At 54.7% G+C, this 18,194-nt stretch overlaps 1 protein-coding gene across 4 annotated transcripts in view; it reads left to right on the top strand.

The window, feature by feature from the left end:
• Nucleotides 1-18,194, top strand: part of MINDY4 (MINDY lysine 48 deubiquitinase 4) — a 98,462-nt gene that overhangs the window by 59,965 nt on the left and 20,303 nt on the right. For 3 of the 4 annotated variants that reach the window (XM_032483768.1, XM_032483766.1, XM_032483767.1), the window contains 5 exons: nt 466-529; nt 1,656-1,721; nt 6,148-6,215; nt 16,527-16,787; nt 18,115-18,178. In XM_032483768.1, coding sequence (XP_032339659.1) covers nt 466-529; nt 1,656-1,721; nt 6,148-6,215; nt 16,527-16,787; nt 18,115-18,178 — 523 coding nt within the window. The remainder of the gene's footprint in view (nt 1-465; nt 530-1,655; nt 1,722-6,147; nt 6,216-16,526; nt 16,788-18,114; nt 18,179-18,194) is intronic. The other variant, XM_006187733.3, reaches the window with a different exon arrangement.

The raw sequence follows: 18,194 nt of genomic DNA, 5'->3' as shown, positions 1-18,194 counted from the left end.
AGCAGGCTGATGTCATAATAGCCCCAAACCCAGATGCTGCTTCTTCTAGTCCATGCCTCCCTGGGCTGCACATGCAGGTGCTGCGTAAACAGACGTCTGCTGAGAGGACGGAGGCTGGGCTTCCTCACGTCCCTGAGAATGAAGGGGAAGTCAGCATCCCTTAGTCTGCAGATGCGCTCGTCAGCGGGTGAGAGGCAGACAGACTTCCTTGGGTTTGGTTACCCCAAGCTCTCTTTCGGCTGTCTTTTTTTCATTCCACGTGCCTCCTCCCCCGTCAGTGGAGTTTTCCAGACTCAGCCTAGTGGGTGAGTTCAAAGCAGAGAAAACTGGGAGCACTTGGCTCCCTTTTCCCCTCTGGGCCACCTTTTTGTTTGTCCTCACTAAGCTGCCTGTGTGGTTTCGCCCTGGCTCTAGGGCACGTCTTCTCTCCGCGCAGAGACTCATGCATCTCCTTTTCCTTTTTAGGGCTTCGGGAACACAGCAGTTCAGTCCAACAGGGAAATACAAAGCAGATGGAGTCTTAGAAACAGTACGGCTTTCTGGAAAATTATCACGCAAGCTTTGGCTTTGTTTGGGGACAATCTCCTTTCATATAAGTAAATCCTTTCTTAGCTGGGGAAGCCAGCCCTCCCGGTGGTCCAGGCCAGCAGAATCCTCCACCTGGGACTGGGGTGGGGGCAGAGTTGGGGGGCTTTGGGGATGGGCTCTGGTCAGAACTGGCCAGAAGGCTGATGGCGCCCTGTCATGTGGGGTTGTACAGAGCCTGAAGTTCCCTTAACATTGTGAGCATAATGCCTTTCGGCTAAACCCCAGCCTTCCCTGGGCCCTTCTTTGTATGTCTTAGCATCCTCTCTCGGATGGTTATGGGAAAGGGTGGGGGGCGTGGGAGGAAGAGGGGGAGGAAGTTAGATAAGCAGAGAAGAGCTCTGATGGACAGAGTACCAGCTGTAAAGCCAGACCCAAGCAAGGCAAAGGATGGGAAAGAAATGAGAGATGTGTGAAAAATGCAGAAACAGTGACATTTCCCTCAAATGAACCTCCTCTTCACTGAGGATTTTTGTTTTGCTTAGCTTGTTTCCTTTGACCTTGGTTTGGGCATGCGTGCCCTGGGATCGTAATTAAGGGTCTCACTCTGTTGGATTTCTGTAAAACTGTTTTTTCCTGACCTGCCTGAGAAAGCACAGGAAACTCAACACCACTGCTTCCCACTGAACTCAAGACACTGCCTGGCAGGCTTAGAACTGGCCTGGCCATGGCGATCTGGATGGGTCGCCCACCCTGCACCCCCTTGTGTCCCCCGCCCTCAGGTGCTTCTCAGATATGCGTGACTAGCCCGCAGGGTGCGGCCCCAGCCTCCCATCAGGGCCGTGTGTGGTGCTGGCTCCTTGGCTTTAGTCCCGTGTCTTGAATCCTGGGGTCTCTAAAGGCAGGCCCAGAGCTTCCTCAGGGTAGCAGCCCCACAGACCCCAGCTGGGTCCTAAAGCCTTTAAACTACACACCAGTGTGGGAGCGCCTCTCCACCATGGCTCTCTGACTGCAGGGACATCCCCCCCGGGGTCTTATAGATACTGAAGTCAGGGCCACAGACGCTAATCCAGCACGGGCCGCCGTCCATGGGGCTTGGGCAGTTTACTCTGTGTGTTTGTGTTTCTCAGCTCATCCTCCACAGCTTGACCTGCTTTGAGGAACTGGTGACTTTTCTTCAGCAGAGTGTCCATCAGGTATGAATAATGGTTTGGTTTATGGGATGGGTATTGCTAAGCCTCTGCTTTCTTTGTGGAAGGGATGCTGGTGAGCTGGGGTTGTTCCCTGTTCATCCCCGCCCTGGGGTTGTGAGGTGATGTAAGCTGGAGAAGAGTGGGCTTGAGGGGCCGAGGATTTAATCTCTGTCCCTGTGTCCTTGAGGGTTGTCATGACTACAGGTGAAGGGATGGGTTGGAGGTCTGAGCACCACTGATGGAGACCCTGCTGGTAGAGGACCTTGGTTGGTGTCCCTGGAGGCAGGGCCAGGCCAGGCAGGGCCTGGGGAGCATCCTGTCTGCTGGAGGAGATCCATGCATCCGCCCCTGGCTGTGAGATGGGGTGGAACCCCGCCAGAGCCTGGGAGCAGCCCAGTTAGAGGGCTGAGGGAACTCAGAGTTTGACTGTAGCCTCGCTGGCCTTGTGGAGGAGGCTGTTGAATGCTCCAGGGCTGGAGAGTGTGGTCTCTGGAGCCGTCAGCCTACATTTGCATCTAGGCTACACCCCTTAGTAGCTCTGTGGCCTAGGGCAACTTCCTGGACCCTTTGTGCCTCAGTTTCCTCCTGTGTAAAATGTGGATGACAACAATGCCTGCTCAGAGCACCGTGCAAAGTGCCTAGAGCCACTGCATTCTGTTCCCCATTGCTGTGATCCTTAGCTTTCATCCTGGATGCTTTGTCACCATTGCCATGATCACTTAAGGCAACCTTGAGATGGGTTAGTTGTAGACACATAGAGGCCGGAGGGAAACATGACAGGCAGGAGGCAGCCTGAGCCAGCCGGGGACCGACGCCCCCTGAGATGTGTCAGGGTTGAAGGAAAGAAAGGGCACGAGGCCACCTTCTCCTGGAGTGCAGGCCAGTCCCTGTGCCTCCTCTCGGCCTTCCCTTCAGCCTTCTGGGCTGTGGGCTTGGCTCTTTCAGGGTCCAGAGAAGACATGAGAGCATTTGGTGGTGAGTCCAGAGGGTGAGAGAACTTGCCGGATGTGGGACCAGGCCAAACACTCTTGCTGTCAGAATACCCTCCTTGGACATAATTCCCGGAAGATGCTGAGGGTCCGGGCACAGCCTGGGATGTGTCCTGGCCCTGAACACACAGCTGCCCCTTGGATAGGAAAATGGGGCCTGTACTGAGACCACAAGGAGGCAGGTGTGCCATCCCTGAGGCACTGGGCTACCTGAAACCCTCTGCCCCAGAGCTGATGCCTTGGACGTGACTCCACTCAAGGAGAGGCCCAGAGCCTGGCCAGGGCTGCCAACTCAGGGTGCTGCCTTTCTGTGCTGGCCTGTCCCAGAGGTGCGTGGGAGGCACTCTGATATAAGAGGGGTCCTGGCCTCGGCATTGGGAGGTCCCGGCTGGCTGTCACTTGCTCCCCGTCCCTGGCTCTCACTGGGTCTTCATGGGCATAACCCAGTGGGCCATCTGCAGGTGCAGCATGCATACTGCCTGCTCAGGGCCATGGGGAGCCTAGAGCAGGGGCCCCAGAACCTCCTCTGGCTTATTCTTGGGTTATATGTGGCCCCATCTGGAAAATGGAAGGTGGAGCAGTTAGCAGGAGTCTTCCAGCTCTTTACTGTCCACCTGTGGTTCTTAAAGAAGGAACTTAAACATACGAGAAAGAATGTCTTCCAAATTAAGTACTAGGCAATTTAAATAAGCAGAAAGGGCAGCTGCTATTAAACATGCCCAGAGTGGTGAGAGAATACAGCAGTGCATCTGAGAGAAGAGCAAACCCTGATAGCATCAGTGTGCATTCAGGGAGGCCAGGACCAAGGCACCTGTGTTCACACCGTCAGGGGAAGTGGAGCTGGAGGAGAGAAGTTCCCTGCGGGGCTTCTATGGGGCAAAGGAGGGGCTCCAGGGTGATTGCTCCCATGCCCCAAGGATCTGAGGCCCCATCTTTGCCCCTGATGGCCCTGGGGTGACCCTTTAGCACCAAGGTTGTCTACGTCCTTGTCTATAAGATGGGGTCCCTCCTCCCTTGGCCTGTCCCCCCAGGGTTTCGGTGACGGCCAAGCAAGGCAGTGAGTGTAAAAGAGGTCCTGAGATTGGGGCCGGTGCCAAGGGAGGGAACTGCCTTCTTTCTGCCACGCCTCTGGGCGCAAAGCAATTCCTCCTCCTCTCCTGGCTTTGGTCCCCGGGTACCAGCGGTCAGTATTTGGCCTCTTTGCTCTGGAAGGCGGTGTCTCCCCCCTGCAGTTGAATTGATGTTTTTGCTGGAAGCTGTGGAGCTGCCTCAGCACTCCCCTCACCAAAGTCATTTTTCATGGCCTGGGCCTAAGAGGGGTTCCTCATGCCAGGGCTGGAAGTGAACACTGATCCGCCGCTGCCCAGAATAAACAGCCTCCTTGCTGCGTTTTCATTACCACTCACCCTCTCGGTGAGGTGTCTGTCCCCTCTGTGAGCTGGGGGATGCTCCCATTCCTGCCTCCCATCGGGGTTCTTGATGGACTCAGGTCTCCCTAGGGCCAGAGCCTCGAGGAATAGTGGCCCCTTGTTCCCAAGCAGTACCAGACATTTTTCCAGACCCTGCTGGTGGGTTCCGGCCCCATTGCCTGCCTGAGCTCTCCTTTTAATGCAGGCACTTCGCCCTGTGGCCTTCCATGTCTTGATGGCTGGAATTTGATGAGATAATTTTAATAAATATTTTTTAAAAACAAAATGGAATATTGGTGCCATTCAGTCCTATTCCAGTAAGGGCCAGATGCCCCAGGCCAGGATCATGTCCCCACCCTCTGCCGTCTCACCTCAGCCATCCACATGGACAGGCATATCCACAGCTCAGGGCGAGGTCCCCTTGGAGGTAGCCCCAGGACTATGGAAAATGCTGGCCTGAGTATAATAAGAGTTCTGTACATTTACACAGAGAGTTAGGCTTACAGTGGGCATCTGTGTTCCTTACTTCATTGCAATCCTGCAAGTAGGAAAGCACCGCAGGCAGGGCAGAGGGCTAAACAGACTGAGGAAGGGCTGTGGCCTCCCCAAGACCATGTGCACGTCCATGGCAGAAGTGGGTAGGCATTTCAGAAGGAAAACTGAGACTCAGCTTTGTCACCCCCTAAGGCAATAGGCAAGCCTGTAGCAGAGCTATGACAAGGGCACTGGTGGCCTGGGTCCTCCCAGGCCTCTGTCTCCTGGTGCGGGATTGGCAGCGTTACTCTTTGCAGTTGTCAGAGCACTTCCACAGTTGTGGTCTCATAGGATGTGCACCATAACCCAAGGAAATATGCAACAGAGGTATTGGTCATCCTTGTTTTGCGAATGGAGAAACTGAGGACAACAGAAGCCTGAGATCACAAAATTAAGATGAGGTTGATTTAAGATTGTTGTGGATTTATTCATTCCATTTTTGCTTCCAAAAAAAGATTTAAAGTTACTTATAAAAAATGATGGCCTCAGGCTTTTCTATGCTCCCACCACAGTAAACCAGACCTTTCTCGTCTCTGGGCCTTTGCACGTGCTTTTTCTCTAGCCTGGAACAACGTTCCCTTCTCTTCTGATTCCTCCTTGTACCTTGGGTTTCTGTCTAGACATCACTTCCGCCAGAAAGCCTTCCTTGACACTCCTTCCTTCCCTAAGCCCTGAGTCTGTACTGAAGGTCCTTTGTGTGTTTCCAGAGAACCTGTATTTCCCATCAGCATAGAGCCTTTTCCCCATTTTTTTCAAGTTGCTTACTATTATTTCTTTCCTGAGTTACTTCCTGTGAAGGCGGATCTACGTCTACCTTGTTTACAAGTATAGCTTTATTTTAGCAGGGAGCATCTTCTTGACACAAAAAGTTTATGCGGTAATTTTTTTGAATAACTGATTGAATTACTGGGTGAAAATAAGACTACATATGTATAGTATTTAGAAAATATACATATTTTTAAATTGAAGTGTAATTGATTTATAATATTATGTTAGTTTCATGTGTATAACACAGTAATTTAGTATTTTTATGGATGATACTCCATTTAAAGTTATTATAAAATAATGGCTATGTTTCCCTGTCCTGTGCAATATATTCTTGTTGCTTATTTATTTTATACATAATAGTTTGTATCTCTTAACCTTCTGCGCTTTCTTGTCCCTCTCCCGCCCCTCTCTCCATGGGTAACCACTGATTTGTTCTCTATATCTGTGAGTCTGTTTCTGTTTTATTATATTGTTTGTTTTATTTCTTCAAGACTCAGAGGTTGGGGGATGCTCCTTGGCGGGCACTGCATCTACTCCCCATCCCTTAGGGGGTCTGATTGGTGAGACCTGCATGGGGTCTGCCGTGATGCCACCTGGCAATCTCTGGGACCAAGGGGAGGCAGCTGGTTGAGAGTCAGGCTGCTCCCTGGGGTGCGGCCCCCAAGGAAGTGAGAGGAGGAGGGAGGTGCAGACACCAGATGGGTGCTCATTCGTTTCTCGTCTTCCCAGTTCGAGGCAGGACCCTACGGATGTGTCCTGCTCACCCTGTCGGCCATCCTGTCCAGGTCCACAGAGCTGTGAGTATCTTTCTCCTCCAACTCCCAGGGCCGGGCTTGTCTGTCTGGTTCACTGCCGCCTCCCCAGAGCCCAGGGCAGAGCTTGGCACCCAGCGGGCGCTCAGGGAGTGTGGGCGAAAGGACGAATGAAGCAGCGGACCAGGGGGGCAGTTAGCCATTGTGGCGCGAGAGAACAGTTACATTCTGAAGCCTGAAGACCTGGGGGAATGAATTTTTACTTTAGGGAGGTGCTTGGTGTTGGGGAAGATTTGAGAACAACTCTGAGCAGGTGGCCCCTGGGGACTGGGGAAATGGAAAGTGTGGCCATGTGGTGCCCAGTCTGGGGAGGCCCCGGCAGAAGGCACTTGCTCCCCACGCTTGGGCCCGGGTGGGCCCTGTCCGCGTTTCCCGCGGCCTCTGGTGTGGGTAGGAGGAGGATGGCAGGAGCTCTGCAGCCTCGTGCTGCTGGCCTGCCTGCTGCTCGCTGCTACTGACCTTATTAAATGCGTGTGTGTGCACTTTCTAATGGCATTTTTCTCCTAATCCTGCCATAATGATATGATTCATTACTGGCTGGACTCACGTGCACGGAGACCATAAGCCGCACTGCCTTCTCCCCAGGCCTGGGTTTGCTAATCCCTGGGCTGATGGGTGTGTGGGTGAGATCTCTGAGCTCACTGAGGGGAAGCTGAGTTCCCGGAAAGGTGGGGCCCTTTTGCAATCCTCTTGGCCTCAGTTTTCCCTTCTGAACGGGGCCTCCTAGCTCTGGGGATCAGAGTGTCTCTGCTCTAGGTGTCGTGGGGGCAGCTGCTGCAGACCCTGCTTGCTAGCCTGGGAGCCGGGCACTCTGCTCACATGTATGCTCCTTAGGGAGCTCTTCTGGCAGCCCTGTCCTTCTGAGGGGCTTTCCAGGCCCATGTGCAGGCAGCACTTCATGTCATCCACAGAGCTGCTTCTGCCGCCTCCCTGCTCCATCCAACCAAGCCAGGCAAGGGTCAGTCCCTGCCTAGGTCATGACACCTGTGGGGCATCTGTGTGGGGAAGGCTGCCCCTCTAGACCTGCACAGCCTTGTGCCCATGGGCCCGAAGTCACAACCCTGCCATGCCCCTCCCCATCTACTACACACAGGCACACAGACACACACACACGGAGACACACAGACAGACACAGATACACAGAGACAGATAAACATACACAGACGCAGAGATGCATACACAGACACACACACAGACACATGCGATGTGGCTGGAGTCCCCTCTTCCCCTTGTCCCCACTGCAAGAAAGAGAGAGAATGTAAAGACAGTCTCTCTCCTGCTCAGGGCCCCTGAGGACCTTCCTGGGTCCTGGAGGCCGAGGTGCAAAGCCTCCCCAGGCACTGTGGCCAGCCTGGCCGCCTTCCAGGAGGACCAGCACAGAGAGCTGCTTTAGCGCTGGACCCAGCAGCGCATTGGCGGGGCTTGTCTTACCCCTGTGGCCTCCCACACAGGGTGGAGGACATTGTCATCGGCAGTAAGAACGGTAGCAGCCAACACCGAGTAAGCGTCCCGCGTGCCAGATCATCTGCTGTAACGTCCTACACGTGAGACGCCTTTAATCCCCACAGCAACCCTGTTAGGTGGCACTAGTGTGGTTACTGTCACCACCTCTGTCTGTCAGATGAGAGGCCAGTGACTTGCCCCAAAGTCACACAGCTCAACCCAGGCAGCCTGACCCGAGACGGGGCTCTTTGGGTTTGCTAACTTGGGAGTAAAACAGACTTGGTTTCAGGTCTGAGTCCATACTCCTTTAAGCCTGAGTTTCTTACTCTGTATAATGGGGGTGATGATTCCTGCCTCACCAGATTAAATGCAGAAATACATGTTGTGTGCTTGGCGTGGATCGGGGTGGGTGGCAAGCCTTGGATGGTGGCGCTGCTGGTCCCATCCTCTCCCGTGGTGCTCAGGGTCCTCTTGTGTCCCATCCTGTCCTGTCTTGCTCTGAGTCTTGGCTTGGTGCCTTGTGGTGAAGACATCGCCACGGGGATGGCCTGCAACGTGTGATGGGTCCCCCTGTGGCAGCACTCACCCTTGGCAGGCACTCCCTGAGTGGCCCGGGGGCTGCCTAGGTACTGTGTGTCATTGTTCAGAGGGGCCAGGAAAAGGGGCAGCGGGAGGACCAATTTCTGCCCTGGGAGTGCGCTGCCCAGAGGTGTGCTTGGAAAGACACCCGGTTCAAGAAAAATTTTAGTTAGACTGTCTGAGGGCTTCAGGTGGAGAACGGGGCCTCGGGGGCTTCTCCAGACCCACCCTCCTTCCCGGCCAGGCACTCCCAGACTGGCTGCCCGACCACTCCACTCCCCGCCAGGGCTGCCAGAGACACGAAGGTTGGAGTGGAGCTGGCCTGCCATCCCTAAGTTCCAAGGGGCTTCCAAAGGGGTGGCAGCCGTGAGGAGGAGACACAGGACTGACAGTGAGGACGGGAATAGCCTGTTGAGATGCCACACAGATCCTGTGAAAGAGTCACACTGAAATTATTTAAAATAACACGTTAGTTTTCCCAGCATTTCTGAGCTCCTCTGAAGAAGCTGTTCCCTCGCCCTCCTTGAGAAGGGGAGCTCCTGAGTGGTCCCCTCCCCATCATGTGTCAGTCACGTTGCACGCCAGAGCTCCCATCTCTGTCTCTGGGGGATGCCAGGCCTGGCTGGGGGTTTGTTGTGATTTGCTTGGCAGTAATAACGACCCAGGGACCACGAAAGCCCCCCTCTTCCTGGCCTACCTCAGGGATTAGCACCTTGCAGAGGCCTTTCTTTATGGACCTTTGGGCACATGGCACCCTGCACAGGCACCACTTGTCAGACTGAGCTGAGAGGCTGGTCCAGGCTAGCCCAGGTGGTGACATCACAGGAAAACACCCACTAGTTGGCTGCTATGTAGCTTCTGAACACCTGGGTCCCTGTCTCTGTTCTGCCACTGGCAAGGTGTATGGCAGAACCAACCTGTGCCTTCGGCTCTTTACCTCTAACAGGAGTGGGTCGGACTAGTGCTTCTGAAACTCTCTTTGTAGTGAAACAAGATCTGACTTTTTTCCGAATGAATCGTATCCCAGAGCTAACCTCACAAAGCCTATGCAGCAGAATCGCTTTGACCAGAGCAGTGGGGGTGGGGAGGAGCAAACCCATGCCTGCCCCTCCCTGGTGCCAGGAGACCCCTCTTTGGAGAAGCCCCAGTTTGCAAACACAGCTTAGAAACTGTAGGACCAGGCAATCCCCAAGGGCCTTCCTGCTCTGAGGTTCAGGTTCAGCTTTGCTGAACTTCTTGATACCATTTTAGGCTGATCTGGTGCTGCTTTGGGTTGTTGAAAACATGCCCTCGTAGCGCAAAACAGAGAGCAGAGTCTCTTAAATCATACACTGTCCAGCCAGGAGACACAGAGTAGGGGGGGCTGGGAAGACACCCAGTTCTTCACAAACATGGCATGTGTGCATTTGTGGTGGTGTGTGTGTGTGGTTGGAAGATCGGTGAGTGGGTGTGAGATGATGCGGGGGTTGGTGGTGGTTTCTGAATATTGTGCAAAGGGCGACCTGATGTGTGTGTGCAGAGTGTGAGGGTGACTGAGGGCATGGCCATCCTGCCCTCCTAGCAAGGGCTCTGAGACTCATGCCTGAGGCCCGGCGGCAGCCCTCACTCCAGAGTCAGCCTCTCATGTCCGTCAGCTGTCCCCAGCCCTGGGTGGAGCCAGGGTGAGGGCCCCATGGGCAGACACAAATGCAGCAGAGGGCAGACACAAATGCAGCGGAGGGCATCCTGGCCCCTTCACCCTCGGAGGCCGAATGAACAGTAGCAAAGCTGGTCTTGGACTTTTGTTTTCCCCAGGCTGAGTGGAAAGCCTTGAGAAGGTTTTTTATTATTTTTCGCTTGATTTCAAACCATCTATTTTCTTTCCTAAGATCTCAAGTTGCTTACAGTAAGTCTTGTACTGGCTTTCATGTTTTCCTAGATCCCCTGCTTTCCAAACCACATGGGCTAGAACTTTCCCCAGCACACTCTCACAAGCCCCAAGGATGCTCAGGGCCCTGGTGTCAAGGCCAGCTCTGAGCCAGGCCTGCACAGCGCAGTGCAAGGGTGTGCCAGCCCCTCGGGGAGTCAGCAGTGAGCTGGGACCTGGCACAGGGGAGGGCTTGAGCGATGCCCCCCGGGTGGCTTAGGCCTGGGCAGTGTGGGGAGGTAGCTTGTGAAGAAAACCTTTTCATTCAGTAGACCCTTGGCATTCATTACAGTGGCAACTTTGGCCTACCCAGGGTAATCTTGAAAGTCCAAAATAGGCCTTAGTTTGCCATTTGCTGAAATAATTTTTGAACAGCACAAGCCAGGAACTGAGGGCAGCCCCTGCACCATGGTGACTCTGTGCTCTGTCTCTAAGAGAGTTAAAACAACAAGAGCACAGTTTACTTCTTTGTGGAAATAGCCTTGAAATTAAAGCCAACTGTGAGCATTGGTCATGCAAAGGCAAGTGACAGAAGTGCAGTTCTTAGCCAGTGTACACAGAAAACAGCGCTATTAATTGATTCATATCAAAAGCTCAGGGCTTTAAGGAGGGGCTGGGTCCAGGAACCCAGACGTTTTGGGGACTTGGTCTCTTCATTCTCCTTTCCAGTGTCTCCTCTGTGTTTTGGGGGCACCCTCCCGCATGGAGGGCTCTGGGGAGCCCGGCGGGAAAGGGAGACTTTTCCCCGGTACTCCTCAGCCCATTGGAAGCCGTGCCCCCGTTTCTGGTGCCTCAAGGTGGCCGGGCCTGGGCTGCACCCATCCTGGGGCATGTGAACTCAGGGGCTGCCCCAGACGGCGGTCAGAACCCTCAGGGATCTACCACCCTGGCTGGGGAAGGGATGGGCTGTATAGTCAGGGACTGGAAGTGTGGGACATATCAAGGAGCTCAGAGCAGACGTGAGCTCGGGGCTGGGTCAGATCTGGCCCCTGCAGGCTGCTCTCAGAAATGAAGAGAAGCAATGACGGAGCTTCCAGTCCATCTCAGGAAGGCTGGGCTGGCCAGGGGATGGCGGCGTAAGGATTCAAGCCCAAGGCGCTTCTGGTTGAGAATCTTAGGTTTTTGGTGGCCCAGGACGTGGTGTCCTGATGGGAGGGGATAGACAGCGTACACATCTGCATTCTCCCATCACCATCCTGTCGTACCACTTAACCTTTCCAGCCCAGAATGGGAGGTGCACACAGAACCTCCCAGACCTGGTGCCCTGGCTCAACACAGCAACCGATTCGCAGCCCTGAACAGAGCCCTGGCCTTTCTCCCTTGTGTCTTCCACGTGGGACATGGGAGACCGGACAGGATGGTTAATCGCTTCCTTCCCAACATGTCAAGCTCTTTTGACTATAGGTGGGAAACAGGAGAGGAACTTTCTCAATGAACTCCAAGTCACCTTTAACCTGGATTCAGATGCAGGTGGAGGCTATGCTAGTGAGCGCTCTCAGCAGACGTGTCTGAAGAGGCCAAGGTGGTGGGCAGGAGACAGACCCAAAGGGGTTATCGATACCTTTGTCATCAGAAACAGCAGGTGTTCCACCCAGACCCCACTTCCTTCAACTGACTTTCCTTCCTCACCCTGGTTCCTTTCCTGGGAGTCCCCATCTCCTGTGCCCCCCCAGCTCCTGTGCAGTGACCAAAGCTCCATCCTGTAGCTCTCTGGCTAGCTCCCTCACCATGAAGAAGACTGGTGCTGAGAGGGGCCCTGGGCCCCTGCAGGTACACAGCAAATGGGCCCCAAATTATGTGAGCCGCCCACACCCAGCCCTGCGGAACGCCTCCGGAAGCTGGATCCCACGCAGTACTTGGAAGCAGGCAGAAGCAAGCATCCCACCCAAGTAGCTGAAGCTGCCTGGAACATCCCACCCTGGGCTTTTGGGGCTGGCAGCAACCCAAGGGGCAGGCCCATAGGCCTGGGGCCATTATCCTATTTTGCAGATGTGGGGACCAAGGCTCTGAGAATTAAGTCCAGGTTGACGGCACAGCTGACAGCATCACCCAAGTCTCCTGTACCTGCATCGCCCTTCCTGAGCTGTGGGAGGAATGATGGGCACTGCTCGGCTGCGTCTGCCCACTTAGGAGGAGATGTGGGACGCAAGACCACAGGGAGGCCCAGACCAAACTGATGCTCATCCACCACCTTCACTCTACACCTATTTTCAGCTGGCGTGGTCTGGTCTCAGGCTGCTAAGATGGCAAGTCATGGCCAGTGAGTGCCAGCAGGGCATGGTTGAGGGCAGCCAGTCTGCCCACGGACACTGAGCCTGAGGGCTGGATGCAGAGGAGCGGGACCAAGCTCAGGCCACGCTGGAGTTAGTGGTAGAGCTGGGAGGGTCTCCTGACCTTCAGTGCAGCCAGTCACCCAAGGCTGCACCTCCTTGTTCCACGAAGGGCTCACTCAGGTGCCCAAGTAAAGAGGACAGGCCTCAGGAGGAGGGAGAGGCCATTAACCTTTTAGAAGAACTTTCTGTTCCGGGCAGCCCAGCTGCTTGGGTGGGATGCTTGCTTCTGCCTGCCTCCAAGTGCCGCCTGGGATCCAGCTTCCAGAGGCCGTTCTGCAGGCCTGGGTGTGGTGGGCTCACGCACTTCAGCGCCCGTTTACTGTGCACCTGCAGGTTAGGGCCGAGCTCTGGGCACCACAGGCCAGATGGACACAATGTAACCCTGGCCCTCAAAGTCCTTGCTGCCCGGAGGGGCAAGACCAGCACCCAAAAAACAGTGGGTGAGTGCTCTTAGGAAAGGGATGTCCACAGAGACATGGACGACATCTTCCCAGGGGCAAGGGAGGTGTCTCTTTATGCAGGAGGCCACATTTAACAGGGCCCTGGGATGTGTGGGAAGGGTTATGTTGGACAGCAAGAACAAAGTAGGCGAAGACCGACAGAGGGGTTTGCAGGGAACAATTGTACAACGTGTGGTTGGGAGGGAGGGACTGGCACTTGGGGAGAGGACTGGGAGTGGTGAGGCGGAAGGCAGCAGGGGAAGGGTTTGGGCATCTTTGCTTCCTCTTCCTTCCTCCAGGCAGCTCCCTCTCTCTCCATCCTCGGTCCTTGCCCTGCTTCCTGTGTCCCCACCTGGCCCCTTCCTCTTCTGGGCCCCTGACTGCAGAATGAACATAACACCATTCCCTCCGACCTGTGGAGCTATCTGCAGTTCGCAGGGCCTTTTTATGGCCTCAGCCCTTATTGCAACAACTCTGTGAGGGTTATTGTTGTCCCCATCAGGGGTTGACATACCCAAGGCTCAGAGACGGAAAGCAATCTACCAAAGGTCACACAGCGCTCACGCTAGAGGGGGCCTGACACCCAGTGTGTTCTGACTCATTGTCCATTTCCTCTCAGCTTTCCTGGGAAAACAGTCAATATCTGCTCTATCCAAACCCTTTTCAGATATTCATGGCCCCAGTTCCATCACTGGGAGCCTCCATTTATTCTGGGTTCTTGGCTATGGTACGAACAGTTGAGGTTGCAGGAATCATGACCTCTCAGTCATTGTGGGTTTTCTTTTTTTATTTTTTTATTCTTCTTCTTATTATTGCTGTTATCATAGGAAAAAGGAAGTGACATTTACCAAATTCCGAATGCTTTAAATACTTCATCTCCTTCAGTTCTCACAGCAATCTATAATAGAAGCAGGCATCTCCATACCCATTTTGCAAGCAGGGAAACTGAGGCTCAGAGAGGGGAGCAACTGGTAAGCAGCAGCAGCTGGATTTGAGTCAGAGCCCAGGTTCTCTTAGTTGTTTCACAGCTGTCCTTTTTGATGTTGATGTTGTCCTCGAGAGTCAATAGAAACCCCACCGAACAATGGGTGATTGTTTCTGGAAGCCGCTGCTTCCAGGTAGCAGGGACTGCAGTGGAAGGCGCAGTCTCTCTGGGGGAGAGGTCCCCCTGGGTGGGACAGGCAGGAGCTGGCCCAGAGGATGTGATGGTGCCTGGGCCTGGCGTCCTAGAGGTCAGGTGGAGGGGAGGTGGCTGACTGGCTCCTCCTGGGTTAATCACTGCCTATTTTAGGCATGATGTTTTAAATATCAAAGTCGTGGACCAGGCACACTTGTTCACATCCCAGAAGGTCCCCAGAGACCACCTGCTCCAGGACTCTGGTTTTATAAATGAAGACACAGGCTGAGAGTAGGCAGCAACTTGCCTGAGGTCACTGAGCCAGCCTGAAGCCGAGCTGGCCCCTGACCCCCGCCTCTCGTGGATGTTGATTTTAGGTGAATGACTTGGACTGTAGACTGGAACCATAGTTTTAGGCCACTTGGACATATCTTCCTTCTTATTCAGAAACTTCTGTACGAAATGCCCGGATTCACGTGTTCGGTCACATGGTGGGGAGGCTTTAGGGTGAAGGGACAAGCTGTGTCCCAGTAGGGGAGGGGAGGAGCCAGGAACGGGGCTTCAGGGCTCCGGGACCTGCCTGGAGCTGGCCAGCCAGGCTGACCATCACGTGTTTCAGACCACACTGGACATTGTGAGACTGGTGCCAGGGACACAGTCCTGGCCCGCCGACTCTGACCACAGGACTGCAAGTCCCTTCTCCTTTCCCCATCAGTAGAACGGAGGTGGCTGTTCCCTGGCTCTGGTCTAACAGGGCCGTAGAGGGAGGGCAGTGCACCTGGAAGTGTCTGCGACCGCAGACACTGCGGAGCCGAGGCTCAGGTGTTGTAAGCTGCTCGGTGGCAGAACCTCTGCCCCTCTGAGCCCCGTGACGGAGGGCCGGCTGGACTGTAGGCAGTGGAGCCCTAGGGCCAGCTTCGGGCCTGAATGTGGGCTGGCACCTGCCACTGGCCCTGGACCAGTGTGTCCTCTCTCTAGGCTTCTATTCTTGTATCTGCAAAATGCTGGGCCCTGAGGCCTCTGCCATCCCTGACGTCCGCTTTCTGTTCTGTTTCTTTGTGCAGTGCAGTGTCTCTGGGACCTCCTGATGGGGGCAGAACTGGGAGAAGCAGTCCTTGCTGGCATCCTGGGCAGAGCTCTCTGCTCCCCTTCCTCTGACAGTGGGTAGACTGGATCCCCCCAAGGTCGGGTCATCACCCCAGATCATTGGTTAGGTTCTGGACTTTGGCTTCCAGAATGCTGAGGAGGTTGGCGGCAGGGCAGCCAGGGCCAAGCCCCTCCTCAGAAGCTCAAAAAGTAGGAACCTCAGAACTCAGGCAGCCCCTCCACTGATTCAACCTCTGCTCTCAGGACATTTCATGACCTTGGAGACGTAGGGGTTCCCCAGAGGGGCCACAGGGCCTGGTGGAGAGGGAGAAGGATGGGACCAGCCTCTGCACTGCCTCCAGCCCAGAGCATCTCTGCCTTTGTGTTTCACATATTGGCTTCTGCGTATAAGAGTTCATTTGAAGAAAGATGTTGGAGCCCCTTGTGTTGGTTTGCTAGGGCTGCCGCCTGGGGAGCTCAGGCCGCAGAGGTCGGCTGTCTCACAGTTCTGGAGGCCAGAGATCCAAGATCAAGGTGTTGCAGAGGTGGTGTTCTCTGAGGCCTCTCTCCTTGGCCTGCAGATGGCCATCTCTTCTCTGTGTCCTCACATAGTCTTTCCTCTGCGGGCACGCATCCCTGGTGTCCTACTGTGTGTCCAAGTTTCCTCTTCTTAAAAGGACACCAGTCAGGTTGAATTAGGGCCCACCCTGGTGGGGTCAGTTAACTTAATCACCCCCTTTGAAACACTTTATCTCCAAATATAGTCACATTCTGAGGTACTGAAGGCTAGGGCTTCAACATATGCATTCTGGGGGACACCACCCCCATCTTGTGCAACCCTCTCATATTATAAAAGGGGAGACCAAGGCCCAGAGAGGAGAGGTTTGTGGCTGCACAGCTAGTCGGGGCTAGAAATCGGGCCTGGTGATGGCCGTGCGGTGCGAATCCCCTCTTCTCCGGGCAGAGCAGAAGCTGCTGTTTCTTTGCTCTCGGACGCCTCACACTCAGCTCTCCAGGGAATTCCCCGAGAGGGAGGCCTGGGCATCTAGATTTGCCAAAGTTGTAAATCTCTTAAGCCATAAGCCGCTCCTTGGCGTCTCCCGAATGCCCTAATATGAAATACAGATGTTCCTCCCTTTTAAGATCTGAGCCTACTTCTAAATTTCCCATCGTGTTTGCACCTAAGGATGCAATTACCATTTCCTCCCATTGTCCTTTCTGCCTGTCCCCCTGCTCTCTCTCAACTGACGCAGGCGCCCAAACCCGCTGGGTGAACACGAGGCTGTGAGATTACGAGGATAGGGCTGCTTCTGAAAGCCTTGGGGTGGCTCAGGGCCAGTGATGCTTATCAGTCCACCCAGGGCTCCTCTGAGGTTATTTTCTTCTTTTCAGAAGATGCCTGAATGTGCCGCGGGAAGCATTTCCATCAATTCTTCTGCCAGAGCCGGTACCAGTCGAGCGCTGCCCTCGGCTCCTTGTCCCCCTTCCCCTTAGCCGGCTCCATCGCAGGCCCACTGGGCTGTCTTCTGGGGTGAGGCCCGCCTCCGAGGCCTTTCCCAAGGAGCCCTGGCCTCCGTGGTTCTCGGCTGGCCCTGCAGTGCCAGCCCACCCCGTCCTCTCATGTGGACCACAAACCATCCCCGTGGGGCCACGGTTAGTAAAAACCACAAGAAAGCATTTCTCCTGAGGAGTCCTGGAGCTTGAGTTTCTCAGCTTGTTTGGAAGTTTGCAGGGACCAGGGTGTGGATTTTAGGTTTGTGGACTTCTGGCAGATCTTAGATTTAAAGCATAAAATTGAGACCAGGTTTCTCTTCTCTAAAAGGAGAAACAAATGGCATGACTGCTCGGCTCTTCCTACCTCTGGGCCGCCCCTGGGCGCTCTCTTTGGGGTGGGGATGGGCAGGGCAGGCCACGGCCTGTGCTGGATGGGCAGCAGTGTGGGGAACCGGCTTCCTGGCCTCATATCATCCCCCTGGCATTACCTCTCTGAGCTTCTCTCCATGTCCATAGTGGTTTCTACCTCACTGGGTGGCCGGAGGGTTGAAATGCTGTCCTCTGAGTGCGGTCCGTATACAGGAGCTCTTTTCCTGTTTACCCGGCCCACGGCTCAGTTCAACAATAATGCATGGTCTCCCGAGAGATTTGCTTTGGGGGTCAAAGGAATAATGTCCTAATGGTGGGCTTTCTGGATGGCAGGAGGGTTTTGAGATTTGTGGATGGGGAGACTTGCTCCCTGGTGCTGACCTCACATGTGACAGGGCCATTGCTGACATGACACCCTGAATCATTCTGGCCCTGGATAGCATCCCACCCTAGCAATCTATTTCTGTTGGCAAAATGGCTTTTCACTTTGCACCTTTTGGGGGACCCCGTTCTGAAGGTGGAGCCACAGAGGTGACATCTGAGACTGGCAGGGAGGTCCCCCACCAGCTCCAATGCCCACGAGCCCAGCTCCCTGGGCAAGTCGATTCTTCCCTGAGCTCTGGTTTCCTCTCAGTTTAGGGAATAAGGGGTGTGCAGGGCCTGGTACAGAGTCTATGCCCAGGTGTGGCAGCTCTTGTTTTAGGACTCAAGGAGGCATTAGAGACCCATTCTTCCCATTTAAAAGACTTGCAGACTGAGAATGGGAGGTGGCAAGGGATGTCCCAGTCCCCACCATTAGTAAGTGATCGTTGGGGTGTGAATGCAGAACATGGATTCCCAACCTGGGGCCCTTTCTGCTGTGGCATGCTTCCATCACTGACTTCTGGTGTCAGCAGAGGGCCTGGTGAAGCCAGGCTGGAGGCCTTTGCCAGAGCAGAGTGAGCCCTGGGCTTGAGCCCCAGGGAGGGCACAGAGCGCAGAGGCTCAGCTTCCCACCAAATCCAGAATTCTGGGCCTCAGCCTGGAACTGGAGGGGAACCCCTGGCCACCCAGGGTTTTGCCCAGCAGCCTGAGTTAGGCAGAGACATGCTAACACCCCTTCCTTTTTGTTCTCCAGCATCCGCCAGGACTTCGACGTCCCCACCAACCACCTGATTGGAGCACACGGATACTGCACGCAGGTCGGGGCACAATGGG

The sequence above is a fragment of the Camelus ferus genome, chromosome 7 (genome assembly GCF_009834535.1).
Source record: "Camelus ferus isolate YT-003-E chromosome 7, BCGSAC_Cfer_1.0, whole genome shotgun sequence".
NCBI classification, from domain to species: Eukaryota; Metazoa; Chordata; class Mammalia; order Artiodactyla; family Camelidae; genus Camelus; species Camelus ferus.
The sequence above is the reverse complement of the archived record's forward strand: the minus strand, read 5'-3'. Positions and strand labels throughout refer to the sequence as shown.